Raw genomic sequence first — 18,850 nt, 5'->3', positions numbered from 1 at the left:
CCAACAGACCCTGGAACTAATTAATAACAAACATAAAGGATTATTGGTTAGATGCTGCAACATGCCTCGAGGAAAAACAACAGCTCTGCAAACACCAGGAGAAACACGTGCAGCAGAAAGCTAGTGAGCTAAAGGATAGGTGATAGCTGAAGACAGTTCAGGAGGTCGAGCAACTCAGTGATAAACATGACCCTGCACCAATTCTTTAGTGCTGTCAAGCCCAATTATCACAAAAATGCTCACCACTGAGACCCACTGGAAGAATCACTCCAAAAGGATTCTCAACCATGACTCTGTCCTAACATCACATATAAGAAAAACTCTAGGTTTTTCAATAATGATTAACTCTGTCAGATTATACTCTTTACTTTGTCATTGGTTAACATATGAATTTTGTTTTCATTATAAAGGTTGTAATTGCATCAGAAAGATTCACAGGATGTTGTCTGGATTGGAGAACTTAAGCTATGAGAGAGATTGGATATATTACGGTTGTTTACCCTGGAGTGAAGAACTCTGAAGGGTGGCTCATTAGACTAAGAGAGGATTGATAGAACTATGGAAAATGTGGCATGGATAGAGTAGATCATCATAACCTTTTCTCCATGGTAGGAGCATCAAAACAAGAGGACAGAGATTTAAGAAGAGAGGAAGGAGTTTTAAAAGGGACTTATGGGGTAGGTTCTGTTTTACACAGAGATTGGTTGATAGCTACAATATACTCCTGGAGTAAGTGATGGAGTTAGATAGAATCACTACATTTAAGAAACATTTAGAATGACACTTACATACACAGGGCATGGAAGAAACTAGTCCTCATTTGATGGGATTAGTGCAGATGAGCAAAAGGTTTGGCATGGACATAATGGACTGAAGCATCCATTTCTGCACTGGGGGAATCCCATAACTCCAAGAAAGTATATAAAACAAAACTCCACAATACCTGATCTAATGACATCTGTAATCTGAAAGACTCATTGAGGGATTCTTGAATTAGTGCACTGCTGGCTTTGGTCTGATTCAGTGATTCTATAAGCTCCTTGTTCTCCAATATATTTCCTTGCGAAGTGGCTAGTGTCTAAGATTAAGTACATTAGCATATTTTTAAATTCATTTAATTACAACTAAAAATATTTAAATTTGAATAAATAACATTCTAAAGATACAACAGATCATTTTCAATTTCAATTTTTAAATTTGAGAAACAAGACAATACATTCCCAGGTCTCTTTTAAAGTGCAATTAAAAAAAATAGTGTTGGAAATTCTCAAATCAGGTAGCACAATTGTTGCCCAACTTGTGGAGTATTTCTCACACCTCCTGATTTTATTTCAAATTTTCAGCATCTGTTGATGCAAAGTAATCAGTTTGTAAAGTTAACTCAGATTTTCTTCCCCAAAGATGCTACATGACCTGCTGGGTATTTGCAGAATTCTCTTTTACTTCAGATCTCCACTAACTTGTTTGTTCTGCTTCTCTTAGTTCCAGTATTTTTATTTCCCTTTCTCTTCTGTCTTCATTAATCACCCTCTGTCTAAGGATCACCTACAATTCATTATCTACAAGTCCACAAAGATCACCTTCAACTAGCAGCATTCTCGACCCTCCTTTACCTGGGACACCACTATTTGCATTATTCTGTCTCTATCAGTCTCCAAACTATTGATCTCTTTATTGCTTTTTCTTGATTCAGGTAAATGGTTACTGCCCTGAAACCTTCCTCTTTCTACACATGCTGTCTAATCTAGGTACTTCCAACCTTTTCTGTTTTCATTTAAGATTTCTAACCTCTGCAGTTTTTAATTCATTTAAAAGCAAATTGTCTTTGATTTTATTTTAGCCATCTATATATGGCAATTAGTTTTTTTCCTCACACCATATTTTCTAGCCACACTTAGAAAGGTATATTATTGCATTCACAACCCTTGTGCAAAAAGTACGATGCACCATGGTTAACCCATGAAAAACAGATGATGTAGTTTATGATGATATTTTCCACCTCCTAGTACTTAATCCTATAAGCCAGCACTTTTAAAACAAAACTGCTTATAGGAACTATTCTAATGAGAATGATACTGACAAACATTTTCTTACCAACAGAACCCAGAATGGATAAGGTCAATTATGTGCAAACCACACCCATCATGTGAATTTTTCATAAAAATTATCTCATTGTCTTCACAAACAATATAAATTTAATGTATTTTGAAACAGTAAAAAGAGGCAATGTAGCATTATTGACTCAGTCAGGTTCCTTATTAAATATATTTAAGTATGTAAGTTTTTATTTATAATACCTCCAGCAGAGAATCTTCAAGCTTTGCTAATTGAATCTTTTTCTCCTCTTCCTGTTGTAGAAGTGCTGTCTTGCGTTCTTCTAGCTCCGGTTTTTCATGTTGCAGGGTGACTGCTAAAAGCTGCAGATACATAAGAATATTTAATTATTCACTGATTTATATTAATATGATTAACAAAAATTAGCAGTACACAGACACTTAATATGAGGGAATGGTCTTTATCAGAAAAATCTTCATTTTCAACCAAGTTTGCTGGCCCACATTAACTCTCCTTAACATATTCAATATAAAAAAAACCCATGACTTTGCATGTTCCTATCTTTACAGCCTTTCCTAGCTGTCAAAACCTTCCAACAGGCTCATCTTTCTGAAGTGAACCGTTTTTTTTACCAAAAGTAGTAGTGCACCCTTCTATCTTTGACATCACCAGCAAGTTTCACTTTTGGTTCCCTGTGACAACTGAAAACATCCATGTTCTGGGTTCAGGAATCTGTCTTAAATCAATTTTAAGTTCTTCAAATTCTTAACTGTGCTTTTGATTTCCATCCGTCCATCCTTCCATATGGTTCACTTCCTTCCAAAAGGACAATTTACATTTCTACTGAACTTAGCCACTATATTACCAGCCCTGACTGTATATAACATATCATACTTGACTGGTCATCATCAATCCCAAAGAGTATTATTAAAAATTTGGAAAAAAGGAATAATATTTTTACCTGCCCCCTGAGACCTTCCCTTGTTGTTGTAAAGTTAATCTTGTTGACAATAGAAGCTGCATCCGGTGGAATAGAAGGGTTGGGGTTGCGAGTTGCCAAAAACAAGCAAAATTCTTCATTGTAATCAATTAATTTGTCTCCAATTTGTACAACATAGCGAGGTCCTGTTTCAAAAACAAAGCACATGGCAAAATTGCGCACAGAATGAGTGTACTTTAATTAATAAGTTAAAGTTGTATGGATGTTCTGTCCAAATAGTAATATCATGTCATAAGTATGTAAGCACTTTCATAAAATACTTTCACAAAGGAAAACACAGATTTTAAATAATAATAAAAATTGCCAAAATTATGGATGAAAACATAGATGCTAGGATTTTGTATAGCTGTTGAAATATTACAAGGTGGAAGAAAAGCCAAGCAAACGGACAAGGAACTGAATGTTCTACCACAGATGATTTTGCTGGAAAGAACAGTTAGAACCGAACTGCACAAGCTAGAAGCAATGATGAGGATAAAAAGCCTGATGTGGAAGGAGACAGAAGAGCTCTTTGTGGCAAAAAAAAGATAAAAACATTGAATTCAATATGCCTGCAGAAATAAATTACAAATCAAAGATCAAATAGTACTTCATACTTGATAGAATGTGCATAGTGAATCTTGCTCAATATGAAATCTGCCCAGAAGATCTATAGGAGTTATATGAAAATGGATAAAACATGCATTGAATTGCCATTATAGTGGAGGCAAGACAAATTGCAGTACAAGAGAGATTGCAGATGTTGGAAATCTGAAGCAATTCATACAAAAAGCTGGAGGTATTCAGCAGGTCAGGCAGTATCTCTGGAGGGAAATGAATAGTCAACATTTTGTATCAAGCCCCTTCATCAGAACTGGAAAGGAAGAGGAAAGAAGCCAAGATAAAAGGGTAGGAGGAGGCAGAGGACTACAAGCTGGTGGGTGGTGGATGAACCTAGGAGAAAGGGGGAAGCAAGAAGAAAACTTACGTTGTATTCTAACAAATTCATTTTGAAAAAAATAACTCAATCACCAAGATTTTGTTTACTTATTTATAATGTCTCTCTTCTCCCAGTCCATATTTCTGAACTCCATAATTTGATCACTTAAGAATATTTCCTTTTCCTGTTCACTCAGGTCTCAGATTTTATGAACTGATATTGAAATGAAGGGTGCAAGGGAACGTCTAATTAATGGCAAAGTCTATACAAATTCTTAAATAAACAAAATCTTGCAACTGAAGCATAATTAACATAAGTATTAGTTGGGATTAAAAAAATAAATTTATATAACCGAATTATTCTATGTTCTGCCTCAGTATTAAGTGCCAAATGTGTCAAACAAGCATATTCAAGTTTTAAATAAAGTAGGCAGGTCTCACCCTATCAGAGATATTCCCTTTATTCTGAACATCCCTCCTCCACCTCCTCTGCTACCAAAAATCTAACTTGTTTTCTCTCTTTCCAAATTCGATGGAGATTCTGTTTTCTCTCTCCACAGGTGCTGCATAATCTGAATTTGTCCAGCTTTTTTTGCTTTTAATTTAGAGTTTTACATATACTTTCTTGAAAGCTGGATTGAAAATTGGATTAACCCAACACAATTTTATCTGTATAGTGCAGTAGGCATATAAGAAAACATACAACATATTTCAAAAAACAGCACTGAATGCTACCGAACAGTTTATGTTATTTGGATATTTGTATCCCTTTTTGGCATGTTTAAACAAAGTAAAATTAAGACAACAAATAAATCATAAGAAAATACTGCTATTTGAATTGTCAATGTGCATCATAATGATATAGAAAAATTCACAACTTAATTTCTTTATCAGAAAAAGAATTCCATTCCTACGCTCTGATGCATGACAATAACGAAATAGTACAAATGATTTGTCTGTTCTTCCCTCCATGCCTAGGTCAGGAAGAATCATAAGGAAATGCAATGGATTCAACTCAGCACTAATGAGGTCTACATAGCAATAACAACTATGGATCACAATCCGACAATTGTATATTAGCTCGCTACAATATTTGCATACATGTTATTTGCAGCTGACTTTATAATGTGATGACCAGTTAGATGTTATACTTGATCTTCTGCGGCTACCATAAATTGTCTGCAATTATAATTCAAAATAGTGCCTGAAGATTCCAAGGATAGCACCAGTGTCCTAACTCAGGTGAGTACGTTTGGAAATCAGAAGCAGCAAACAACCTACTGACGAAATTGTTTCAACTTGAAATGTTAACATTTCCTTCCCCGCCCCCCCCCACCCCCCACAGCTGATGAACTAATTTCTGCCAGCAGATAGTTGTTCCAGATTCCAACCTCTGCAGTTTCTTGTGTCTTCATGCTTGAAAATCATATCTTTATTCATGTACCAATGCTATGTGGTATTTCTTTTTAAAGAGTTTTGATTCACATTAGTTTATATGATGCACTACCGGTTGAAAGATTTTGCAGTCTGTTCCCTTAGGTTATTTTGCATGTATACAAAAAAGGCCCAAATATGCCTTTAATTAGTTCTTTATCTTTGCTAGGATATGTTTTTCTAGTTCTGCAAATCAAAAAAATTATCTCTCTTTCCCAGTTTTGACAAAGGGTCTTTGACCTGAAACAACTGTTTCTCACTTCAGAGATGCTGCTTGATCTAATGAATACTTCCAACATTTTGCATTTTTATTTCAGATCTCCAGCATCTGCAGTGTTTGCTTTCTGCATTACTAGAAAAACAATACACGAGCAAAGACACTGAGACACTGCAGGAAAACATAGGACAAGTGAAGCATCTTTTTGTCCGTGAATAATTTTGCACAATATCACAGATTATATATTTAAACTATGTATAGCTTACACAAAAATTCAACAATATTAGGTAGACTGCAAGTTATAAATAGATAATATTTAAGCTACGCACAATACCTATGAAATTGTTGGTCTTATAATCTGAGATGGAAACAATTCCATGGCCCCTTTATGCTCACCTCATTTGTCAGTTAGAACTTCCCTTCCTTCCCAAAAGTGGACTAAATTTCCCTCAGCCCTCCTGAAATTATTGTAATATTTTATTCAAAAATCATAAATATGCAGATGTGGGATGTTGTACCTGTGACTAAGTTGGTGGATATGGAAATTTCTAATCAACAAAATAAACAGACACTACATTGGAAACCCTCTCAGTAGAGTGCCCCACATTCTTATACCCTTAAGATCAAAGATACAACAGGTGGTTCAATACAATTTCCATTGTTACAATAACATCATTTACGTCAATATTTAGTGTCTGACAAATGGTTTCTTTGAGGTACATATTTACAGTGGAAGCACATTATAATTGATGAGACACCTCAGACACCTTTGCTGGGACAAACAAAATCACATGGATAATCTAAAAACTACTGAGGACAAATAGCCAGATGCCCAAGATTAGTGTTGTGAGGGCTGATTCTCTGAGTACATAAATCTTACAACTATTGATAGAGCAGCTATTTTATGTGCTAAGTAATAATATCAGTCTGGTCTGCAATCTTACTTATTTACAATGGAGCAAATTACTTAAGCCCATAGTTCCCTGGTGACGCAGGCCAATTAACATATAACGTTTAGCTGATGCATGAGAACATCTCATGGTCACTCAACTTTGCAAACCATATCTCTGACCAGCCAGCCCCCTTTGTGGGCCTGCCTGTTCTCCTGTATTATTTATTTGCAAAGGATTCCTTTTAACTTCAAACCAATTACTGCTTGCAATTTACATTAGGAACTGAAGACTGGCTCTTATTTGAATTAATACAGTATATGATATATTCTCATAATTCCCTAACTCCTCAATAATCCCGAACACTGAAAATCCGAAATAAAAGCAGAAATTTGGAAAAGCTTAGCATGTCAAGCAGCATCATAGAACATGATAACAGCTAATTCTTCACGTCAATCAGTAAATCTTATCAAGGGTCTTTGGCCTGAATGTAAACTGTCTTATTTTAACATTACTTTTAGTTTGATGAATCGAACAAACAAAACAATCTCTAAAAGCAGGTCAAACACTCACCCTGAGCTATAAGATCCTTTCTCAGCAGTGGGTATAGTACTGCCTCAACACCATCCATCTCTTGTATAATCAGTGTCTTCCCAAAACGTACTGCCAGTTCTACTGCTGTGGTGAAGTTAGAGTCCTGTGCAGGTAATATACAGAAAAACAATTAACTATTTAATAGCAGAGACTTTTGTACGGTAGTGTATTTGTCAACGTAGAGTGGAAAGTGAGTTTGTAAATCTGGCCGGAGCAAAGGATGTTGGGAATGGTGGAGTGCTGGGGGGCTATGGGACAGTAGCAGAGGAGGGTTATCATCACTCACATATGTCATGAAATTTGTTTTTTTGTGGCAGCAGTATAGTGTAATACATAAAATTACAGCATTGTGCAAAAGTCTTAGGCACCCTAGCTCTGTGCCAAGACTTTTGCACAGTACTGTACATAAAGGAGAAACATCAGTAACTTACTTTATTTGTGAATTGCTAATCAAGAAACTGGCATTAAAAACATATTCATTAGAAAGGACATGGTCTTTTCAATCAATAGAAGAACCAAAAAACTTTTCAGTAAAATGACGTGAAAAATATTTGTCAATAATCAAGCTTGACAATTTAAATCAGATACATAAAAGCTTGTGTGGTAATCAGATTTCACAGTAAAATTCTTTTCAGAATTACATCAATATTCAAATCTGCACAGTACTATCCCCATCACTAGATAGGGCAAAGACAATTTCACAGCTTTCACATTTACTTACATATTCCAATTATCAGTTATAAGCAGATTGAGATGATCCCAGGTTTTGAATATTTTGAACAAGCATCAACAGCAACAATTCATTTCCCCTTACAAACAACAGGAATTCTGCAGATGCTGGAAATTCAAGCAACACACATCAAAGTTGCTGGTGAACGCAGCAGGCCAAGCAGCATCTGTAGGAAGAGGTGCAGTCGACGTCTCAGGCCGAGACCCTTCGTCAGGACTAACTGTAAATGTAATAGTCCTGACGAAGGGTCTCGGCCTGAAACGTCGACTGCACCTCTTCCTACAGATGCTGCCTGGCCTGCTGCATTCACCAGCAACTTTGATGTGTGTTGCCTGATTCATTTCCCCTGGCATTTTATGGTTCCCTCTTTAACTACAGTTAGTGCAAAGCTAGTCTGAAATCGCCCCATTCCCAAGCGGAAGTGGACCCAAACGACCTTTATTGAGAACACCTAGAAATCCTACCAAACAGTATTATGGCAAAAGTGATTCTCATGACATGAAGGCATCCCATCTAGTTAGCTGCTGTCAGGTCAATCTAGGGAAGAATTATCAAGCAAATACAAACGTAAATGAAATTTCAACAAATTACATCTGCCCAGATGAGAAAGGGACACTAAAGTCAAGATTGTCAAGATAGCTGTGATTCCTTATTCCCCACCCCCCACAGTGTATTGTAATAGCTTCCCTACAAAAGCATGTGACTTAGCAGCTATAATGATCCTTCCAGCTGCAAGCCTTCATCCCTGACACACATGCACATTTGTGGTGCAAAATTCACCAAATGTAATCCTTGTAGCTAGTTAATTATTTGTCCAATTTTCTATAGCTGTTTCTATACTTACAAAAATCTCCAGGAAATGGTTCGGTAGATGGTAAAAGACTTATTGTTGACAGAAAGGCTTTGAAATAGACTTGGACACTGCATGGGTTGGAATATTTCAGCTATGGCGAGAGACCATTTAGGCTAGGTTTATGCTATTTGTAGCAGAGCAGTGTGAAAGGAGAACCTGACTGAGGTTTATAAAACTATGAGGAGCACAAATAGGGTAAATAATGAGAAACATTTCCCGTTAGCAGGGTATCTAAGATCAGAAAGCAAAGATTTAAAGAAAGGACCAGAAAATTTCGAGGGGATTTGAGAAAGATTTTTTTTTCACTTATAAGATGGCTAAAACCCCAAATAACTGAGGGGCTGATGGAGACAGGTACTCTCATAAACCTTAAGAAATATTTAGATGAGCCTTTGTAATTTCATGGCACGGAAACCTATCGGTAAAGTGCTGGGAAATGGGATTAATATAGGTTACTTGATGAAAGTTTTATACAACTGCAATATGACTTCTTGACTCTTTCTCTAACATCAAATGGCAGCTTTCATTAGCAAAAGCTATCATTTAAAAAATAGGAATGAAATCTAATGTTCTTGAGTTACTTTTATGATCCAAACATGGTTATTCTACTTTTATATGCTCTATTAAAGGATTAACTGTAATTGTTCCAAGAATTAATACCTGTTGGTTTATAACTTCCAAACGTGCCTCTTTCATGTGCTGCTTTAACCACTCAGTGGCACGTGAAGAGGGATCTATTAAAAATGGATATACTTTACTCTGAGAAAAGAAAAACAGTACTGCAATCAGAAATTTATTTTACAAAAGGAAGTAAAAAGTAAGTATTTTGAACACATTTAATACATCAAAGATATCTCCATTATTTTCTTGTACTTTCAGGGTGGCAACTATCAAAATTGAAAGTGGAAATAGAAGATACAACTAATGGTTTTTTTTTATTAATAAATATATTCACTGACAAGTAATTTGCTTGGTAAATTACACACCCTTGAGTTATATTTTTTATTTAAGATCTCAGTGAAGCCCAATGAACAGAACTAAAATTGATCATTAATTTTATTAATTTAACATCTTTCTAATTAAGATTATCTACACGAGCTTACATATGATGTAATTAGTACAATGAAATATACAGTATTATGCAAAAGTTTTGGGCACCCTAGATTTCTTATATGGTTTCAGATGGTATGGCTTGAAAAGAGCCCTGCTCTCAACATCATCAAGCCTGTCTGGGATTACCTAGAGAGGCAGAAGCAAGCAAGACAACCAAAGTCTGAAGAATTATGGTAAGTTCTCCAAGATGCTTGGAACAACCTACAAGCCTATTTTCTTATAAAACTGCATGACATGCAAGAGAATTGATGAAGTTTGAAAGGCAAAGGGTAGTTACAACAAATATTAATTTTAGTTTTGTAATGTTTACTGTTCTTTATAGTAATTTTTTTTATATTTACAAGCACTTTATTTCATTAATTTTGAAAGCATCTTTGCTTTACAGAATTTTGTTTACATGTACCTAAGACTTTGGCACAGTACTGTAGAAATAACATAACTAATTTGTTCATACTTAAAGATTACTAATAATTCAGAAACTATGGAATGTTTTACAAATCTTATACAATCTAACATGATAGTTTCAACTCACCAAGTCATACACCATGCTAACTTGGAAATATATTAGTATTCCTTCATCATCATGAGGCATAAATCCCAGAACTCCCTCCTCAACAACTCTACATGTGCAAATTCATCCAGAGGACTACAGAAACAATGGTTTGCCACCACTTTTGTAGGGGTAATTAGGAATGAGAAATACCTGCTGACCTTGCCAGCAACATCTAACAATGAGTAAATAAAACCCTGCCTTCTCTGTAGAAAAACCATGGTAACTTCAACATTGTATTGCATTTAATGTTTACTCATGAGTGAAATATTTGAACATTCACCTCTACTACATCTCATTCTAAGGTCAATCATTCATCTGTTTATGCACACTAAAGATTTAAATTATATATAAATTACTGTAGCTGCATTTGCAATTACTAACACAAACATGAGAAAATTTGCAATGATGGAAATCCAAAGCAACGCACACAAAATGCTGGAGGAACTCAGCCAGCCAAGCAGCATCTATAGAAGAGAGTAAACAGTTGACGCTTCGGTCCAAGATCCCTCATCAAAACTCCTTTCCATAGGTGCTGCCTGGCCTACAGAGTTCCTCCAGCATTTCATGTGTGTTGCAATTATTCACAATGAAAGAAATGGAAAAGAATTGCTGAAATACAGAATTATTGGTATAGATCAAGTTCAGTGCATACATAAACAAAGGCATCTACACAGATATGGGACAATGGTTTGTTATGCTTCACATAAAAAATGAAACTGAGGTCCCATTAAGGTAAGGCATACACCTAGCACCTCAGTTAGTTAACTATAATGAATGACGTAAATGTAAACTGTAGTCTATATTCCAAAGTATCACCCATCTGACTTCTGCTGTCTTGAATGGTTTAAAATTTTACTTGCCTAACTATTTAATTAACAGAAAAGTAATAAAAAGTTCAAGATTCTCTCCCTTTTGTTCTTTGTGATTGACAAAGCTAACAAGTTTAGTTATTAGTATAAATTCAATAATCTTCATAAAATGTAGATCTTTAGTATGCACACAACAGTAGAATAATTGAATGTGAATGTGAACCCTTATAGAAACAGATGCCAGCAGATTTCGCTGACTGGAAAACGAGAAACACAACAGCAAAGAATATTTGAATAATATACAAGAGTACAACAAGCTGAAGGGTTTTAATTAGTAAACTGCGGGCATTCCCAATCTCTTGTTCCTTCTTTTACATATAACATTAAATTCAAAATGATATCATCGAATAACTATATAACATTCTAATGCTTGTAATCATGAAATAAGTGTGTTAAACTACCTGTAAAATTACAAGAGCATTCTCTATGGACAAGTCATCAGAAGGTAATCCTTCACTCTTCCAAATCAATTGCTCACTTTCAGTGCAGAGGAATCGACGTAGATCAAACTCTATTCAAACAAATAAAAAGGCACTGAAATGCAGGCTGTGGTTTATTACATATTTTAAATAGTCTAGCCTCCCATCCTGCCCCACACTCGCACAACCATAATAAGATGTCTATTTTCATCACCCTCCAACCTTCTGTGTTTTATACTCAACTGAAGATGTTCTATCAATTCCAACAACAAATACATTGCTAATACCAGATCCTATTCTTTGTCATATATCTATTATTCTGAATCTCAGAGCTATTCACAGTCAAAGAAATAAAGAGGAAGAAATAAATGATTGCTTACATTTGGTACCTTAGTTTTCTAAAGATTGATCTTTGAAAAGTGTTGCATTCTGTACATAATTGGCAAATCTATTTAATTTCAACTTGTAAGTAAATGATGCATGAACGGCTAAAATCTCAACATTTGCTCGTTGGGTAAGCTTTCCAAGTCATCACATCATCCTTACCTTTCCCTAATCTGGAAAATATCTCCTCAAAATATTGTATTATATAAATACAGGTCTTTCTTTTATTTTACCTCAGTTTACTTTAACAATCAACTCACACCTATGTATTCTGATTATAGGCTTCTCTTTCACAATATATATTTTTTCTTCTTTACTCCATCAAAAGTATTTATGATTTTAGATACCATTGTCAACAGTTTCTCATATATACTTCTTAATTGGGCCCACCACAGTTAATGATAGCTAAAAGTTGAATGAGCTAAACTTATGAAGAAACTGCTACACAGAAGAGCAAACAAAATCAGCAACAGCTAATAATTTTAACTGTTACTTAAGCACCTGCTGTGTAGAAATGCAAAGTGTCAACATTTTCGTATTTAGTTTTGAATATGACAGGTCTTGTGTGCCATGTATCCATATTATATTATATAAAATTCTATTTACATCTGTGTTCAGGATAACTGCATATTATGCACCTAACCATAGAAAAAAAATTGTTGATGACAATCAATAATTTCTCATTGTTTAACTCATAAACTACTCTTTAAGGAATAAAATCTTTCTAACTTGTGCTTCATTATTGCAATTTGTGAGCCAATGTTCTAATATCACTGTCTGAAAATGTCAGTACAAGTTGATACAAAAAACTGCCTCAAGCAATTGATTCTACTTACTCTAGATTCTGGAATATTATTTTATGCATTATATAATGAAATGTCTCATGAGTATTTCAAAAGAGGAAGGGAAGCAATATGTTTCAACAGCATGGAATACACACTCAGTGGCCACTGTATTAGGTACACCTGCACACTTGCTTTTTAATAAGACCACAAGGTCACTAGACATAGCAGCAGAATTAGGCTATTTGACCCTTTGAGTCTGCTCTGCCATTCCATCATGGCTGATTTATTACTCTTCTCAAAATCATTCTCCTGTATTTTCGCCATAAAATTGGACATCCCGACTATCACACTCCACTTTAAATATACTCAATGAGTAGGCCTCCACAGTCGTCCGTGGCGATGAATTCCACAGATTCAGTACCCTCTGGCTAAAGAAATTCTTCCTCATCTCTGTTCTAAATCAATGTCCCTCTATTCTGACGCTGTGCCATCTGGTCCTAAATAATCTACTACAGGAAATATCCTCTCCTTATCTACTGTATCTCAACCTTTCAATATTCAATAAGATTCAATGAAATCTCTCATTATTCTTCTAAACTCCAGTTGTTTGGAATCAAATGATCTTGCCTTGTATCTCAGGGCACAACGCCAACCTCCTGCCCTGGCATTGCTTCTCTGCCTCCTGTTCCACACCCCTCGCACGGTGCTTTACCCTTGCCATTCTCAACATAATTTGCTCCTGCCAGATTTACAAACTCCTTTCCACTCCATGTACCCAAGACCTACACACAACACTTACAATATGAAAAGAAGCAGCCCCAGTACCAACCCCTGCAGAACACCATTAGTCACCGGCAGCCAAGCAGAATAGACCTCCTTTATTCCCACTCCTTGTCTCCTGATGGATACCCAATTTTCTATCCATGCAAGTACCTTTCTTGTAATACCATGGGTTCACATCTTGTTAAACAGCCTCATGTGTAGCAACTTGTGAAAGGCCTTCTGAAAATCCAAGAAAACAACAACCACTGACTCTTCTTTGTCTATCCTGTCTGCTATTTCCTCAAAAAATTCCAATAGGTTTGTCAAATAAGATTTCCCTCCAAGAAAACTATGCTGACTTAGGACTTCTTCATCATGTGCCTCCAAATATCCTGGAACCTCATCCTTAATAATGAATTCCAACATTTCCTTACCACAGAAGTCAAGCTAACTGGCCTATGATATCTTTTCTTCTGCCTCCCTCCCTCCTTGAAGAGTGTAGTGGCGCTTGCAATTTTACAATCCTCTGGAACCATTCCAGAATCTAGTGATTCTTCAAAGATCATTACTAATGCCTACACAATCTTTTCAGCCACCTCTTTCAGAAACCTAGGGTGTAGTCCATCTGGTCCAGGTGACTTTCCTACCTTCAGACCTTTCAGCTTCTCCTTAGTAATAGTGACTACATTCAATTCTGCCACCGACTTTCTCAAATTTCTGGCATACTGCTAGCATCTTCCACAATGAAGATGGATGCAAAATGCTTATTAAGTTAGTCTGCTATTTCTTCTTCCTCCATTACTACCTCTCCCACGTCATTTTCCAGCAGTCTGATATCCACTCTCACCTCTCTTTTACTCTTTATACATCTGAAAAATACTTTTGGTATTTTTTTTATATTATTAGCTAGCTAGTGTAGTTTCTGTGTTGTTCTTATGTAGTTCAGTGTAGTTTTTGTATTGTTTCATGTAGCACCATGGTCCTGAAAAACGTTGCCTCGTTTTTACTGTGTACTTTACCAGCAGTTATGGTCGAAATGACAATAGAAAATGACTTGACTTGACTTGATATTTCATCTTTTCTCTCCTTGGGGCTTTTTTAGTTGCCTTCTGTTGGTTTTTAAAAGCTTCCCAATCCTCTTAACTTCCCACTATTTTTTGCTGTGTTATATGTACCCTCTCTTTTGCTTTTATGCTGTCATTGACTTCCCTTGTCAGCCACAGTTGCCTCATCCTCCCTTTAGAATACTTCATCTTTGGGTTGTATCTATCTTATACCCCCAGAAACTTTAGCCACTGCTGTTCTGCTGTCATTCCTGATAGCGTGCCCTTACAACAGCCTTTCCCTTAGTGGGCTCAACCACAAGCTGCTCTAAAAAAGTCATCCATTGGCTTCTACAAATTCCCTTTCTTGAGATACAGCACTTGCTTGATTTTCCCAATCTACCTGCATATTGAAATTCTCATGACTATTGTAAACTTGTTCTGATTACAAGCCTTTTCTGTTTCCACTGTAATTTTATATTCCACATCTTGAGTACTGTTCAGAGGCCTTTATAAGTCCCATCAGTGTCTTTTTACTCCAGCAGTTTCTTAACTCTACCCACAAGGATACTACATCTTCTGATCCTACATCACCTCTTTCCAAGGATTTCATTTCATTTTTTTTACCAACAGAGCCACCCAATCCCCTGTGCCTGCCTGCCTGCCTGTCCTTTTTGATACAGCGTGTATCCTGGGAAACTATGCTCCCAACTATCATCTTCTTTCAGCCACGACTCAGTGATGCCCACAATGTCATACCTGCCAATCTCTAACTGTGCCACAAGATCACTTGATCACTTGCCTTATTCTGTACACTGTGCATTCAAATAGAATAGTTTCAGTCCTGTATTTGTCACCTTTTTTGAGCTTGCCCCCATGTTAAACTTCAACTCATCCTGCTGTGTGATTTTGCCTGATCATCTGCCTGTCTTTCCTCAGTCTCACTCCACAATGCATTGACTTGTATACCAACTGCTGCATCCTCAGCCCTATCACCTTGGTTCCCAATCCCCTGAAAAATTAGTATGAACGCTCCCCAACAGCTCTGGCAAACCTGGCAACAAGGATATTGGCCCCCTCGGGTTCAGGTGTAACCTGCCCATTTTGTACAGGTCATACTTCCCCCCGAAGATTGTCCAGAAATCTGAAACCCTGCCCCTTGCACCACTTCCTCAGCCACTCATTCATCTGTGCTATCATCATATTCCTGCCCTGACTAGTACGTGGTACCGGGAGTAATCCAGAGATGACAACCTTGGAGGTCCTGTTCTTTAGCCTCTTCCCTAATACTTACTGCACAGGACCTCGACCCTCTTGCGTCATTGGTGCTAATGTACACCACGACCTCTGGCTGCTCACCCTCCCTCTTGAGAATTTTCTGCAGCAACTTCTGGAGCCGAGCACCTGAGAAGCAACACACCATCTTGGTGTTTCTTGCAGCCACAGAATCTCCTGTCAGTTCCCCTAAGTAATGAGTCTTCGATCACAATTGCTCTGCCTGAATTTACCCTTTCCGGCTGAGCCAAAGAGCCAGCCCTGTCCCACTGGCCTGGCTGCTGCTGCTGTCATTCCTTCCCACCACCCCCCACCACCATCCCCCCAGTAGTATCCAGAGGGGTATACATTGCTGAGAGGAATGACTATAGAGGAACCCTGCACTGACTGCTTACTTCTCTTACTTCTTCTGGTGGGCACCCAGCTACCATATCATCATCATCTATCAGGTTTTCAGCCTTCCAGATGATCCTGAGTACATCCCCCTCCAGCTCTAGTTTCTTGACATTGTCAGTCAGGAGCTGCAGTTGAATGTGCTTCCTGCAAATATAGTTATCAAGGAGACCATCATGTACCCTGAAATCTTATGCTCTAGCTTGTGACTGTTCTCACTGAAGCCTGTTGAGCTAAACCCTGGTCACTCTAATACTGTCCACTCTAACAGTGACCGCTCTGTTTTCACCTCACATTTTTAATGGTCCCTGCTGAGTACCTAAGAGAGCATTATGATTGCAGCCCACCAAAAAGTTCCAAAAGGCCCTGAGCTCTTTAGAAACCTTGCACTGCCTCACCAACAAATGACTTCTCGTGATGATTGCAGCCTGCTGGAAGGTATTATGCGAATATCTACTCAGTCAATCATTTGGCAGGAACTCAATGGATAACAGCATGCAGACATCACCAACCAAATACCAGAATGGGGAGGAAATGTGATCTAAGTGATTTGACCGTGGAACGATCGCTGGTGCCAGGTGGGGTGCCTTGGGTATCTGAGAATCTGCTGATCTCCTGGAATTATCATGCACCATGGTTTCTGGAGTTTACAGAGAATGGTGTGAAAAACAAAAAGCATCCAGTTAGCAGCAGTTCTATGGGTGAAAATGTCTTGTTCATAAAAGTGGTCAAAGGAGAATGGCCAGACTGGTTCAATATGACAGGAAGGTGACAGTAACTCAAAGAAGCACTTGTTACAACAGAGGTGTGCAGAGGAGCATCTCTAAACTCACAACATATTAAAACTTGAACTGGATGGGCCACAGCAGCAGAAGACCATGAGTACACACTCAGTGGTTATTTTTATTAGGTACTCCCTATACATAATACGACGTCTACTGAGGTGGCCCTTCAGCCCGCCACGTTACATCAACCTTTTAACCTATTCCAAGATCAATCTAATCCTTCCCTCTCATATCCAAAGTTATCTGATAAATTCATAATATATATGATATTCACTTTGAAGGCCTGACAATTTCATCCATTCCTCCAAACTGGCTTTTCTCTGATCCTCTGGAGCTGCAGACAGGTAGGTGATAAAAGCAGCAGCCAGTTGTGCCCTCTTTGGCAAAGTATTTAACTCTTCTGTGATCTCTGCAACCTGCAAAAATAAAGATGTAAAAACACTGAAAATTGATTGACTATATTTTCCCTTATTTAAGGTAAAAACTCAATGATCTTGATCAAAGATAAGAATAGTTAAAACAAAAGTGAGACCAGTTAGCTATCAAATCTAGAGAAATTATGTTTTATGAAATTCAATACCATGTAATGCTAAGATTCCATCTTCAAAAAAGTTATTGCTGAACCCAAGAGCAAATTTTACATCCATCAAGTTAATATTTTTCAACAGATTATGATAGAATTTAGATTAAGTGTAGTTAAGATGAGGAACTTACTTTCTTTCAACTGTCTGCAATAAATATGTTTACACCTTAAACATAGTTTTACCAAAGATAATAAGCTTTATTAAGAATCCAAACTGAATCCTCTGCCTGTAATGAACAGAAGGGCATCTATTTTGAATCTGCTTGCAAAACCATGACAAATTTACTCTATATTTAAATATCTTTATAAAATTAACACATTCCTCTCTTTTGAGAAATGCATTAAAGAATGCAAACAATGTCATAATGAAAAAGTTCTATAAAAAGAGCAGATCATTCCTGTCCAGAGAAAATGAGGAATGAAGAATCTGCCATAGATGGATGATGCAGTAAAGACAATGATTAGACTAGTGGGCAGTAGGTGTAAAATAGGTTAAGTCTTTGCACTTCATAAAAACATATTGAGCATTTTAATGTAAATATACCGGAATCAGGGACTTAGAGCTCATCATCAAATGAAAAGTGCAGGTGCTGAAAATTTGAAGTATTAACAAAAATCTATGTCAGGTTAATCAAAGACAAGAGGAAATTGCCTGGAACTTGTCAAAGATTTTTGCATCTACCTGTTCACAGGCAAGGTCCCAGAGGACTGGAGAGTAGCCAATGTTGTTTCTTTATTTTAAGGTGGCTAGCAAGCTTTATATCTGTGAAGGGAAACTATCGGAGAGGTTTCTTACGGATGGCATTTACACTCATTTGGAAAAGTATGGGCATATTAGGGATAGTCAGCATGACTTTGCATGGTGCAGATTCTTATTTTACAACCTTATTTGAGTTTTTTTTTTAAAGAGGAGATGACAAGTGGAAATGTAAGCAATTCAGAAGGATCTCCTCCTGAAATCTGTTAGAATGTGTAATCTGCAACAAAGGAAAGATTGAATAAACAATTTTGAAACATTTAAGGAATAGCTAAAAAGACTGTGAAACATAAAAGCTTTAAACTGTCATGTGGGAGAAGACATAAAAGTAATAGCAATAATAGCTGAGACCCATTGATTCAAATGCCCTGCTTTGTACTGTAAATTCAATTTGTTTCTACATGGTTCTAAAATAAAGTGTCCAATGCAGTTACCGGT

The 18,850-nt window shown here is 36.9% G+C and overlaps 1 protein-coding gene across 5 annotated transcripts in view; it reads right to left on the bottom strand.

Moving 5' to 3' along the window:
* Positions 1 to 18,850, bottom strand: part of dync2h1 (dynein cytoplasmic 2 heavy chain 1) — a 493,185-nt gene that overhangs the window by 242,132 nt on the left and 232,203 nt on the right. For all 5 annotated transcript variants that reach the window (XM_063054085.1, XM_063054084.1, XM_063054086.1 and 2 more), the window contains 7 exons: positions 17,347 to 17,488; positions 11,628 to 11,737; positions 9,352 to 9,450; positions 7,088 to 7,211; positions 3,017 to 3,180; positions 2,298 to 2,417; positions 944 to 1,078 (listed from right to left, as the gene is read on the bottom strand). In XM_063054085.1, coding sequence (XP_062910155.1) covers positions 944 to 1,078; positions 2,298 to 2,417; positions 3,017 to 3,180; positions 7,088 to 7,211; positions 9,352 to 9,450; positions 11,628 to 11,737; positions 17,347 to 17,488 — 894 coding nt within the window. The remainder of the gene's footprint in view (positions 1 to 943; positions 1,079 to 2,297; positions 2,418 to 3,016; positions 3,181 to 7,087; positions 7,212 to 9,351; positions 9,451 to 11,627; positions 11,738 to 17,346; positions 17,489 to 18,850) is intronic.

This window comes from Mobula hypostoma, chromosome 7 (assembly GCF_963921235.1).
Source record: "Mobula hypostoma chromosome 7, sMobHyp1.1, whole genome shotgun sequence".
Classification (NCBI taxonomy): Eukaryota; Metazoa; Chordata; class Chondrichthyes; order Myliobatiformes; family Myliobatidae; genus Mobula; species Mobula hypostoma.
Note: the sequence above shows the minus strand (reverse complement) of the source record. Positions and strands in the feature narration are given on the sequence as shown.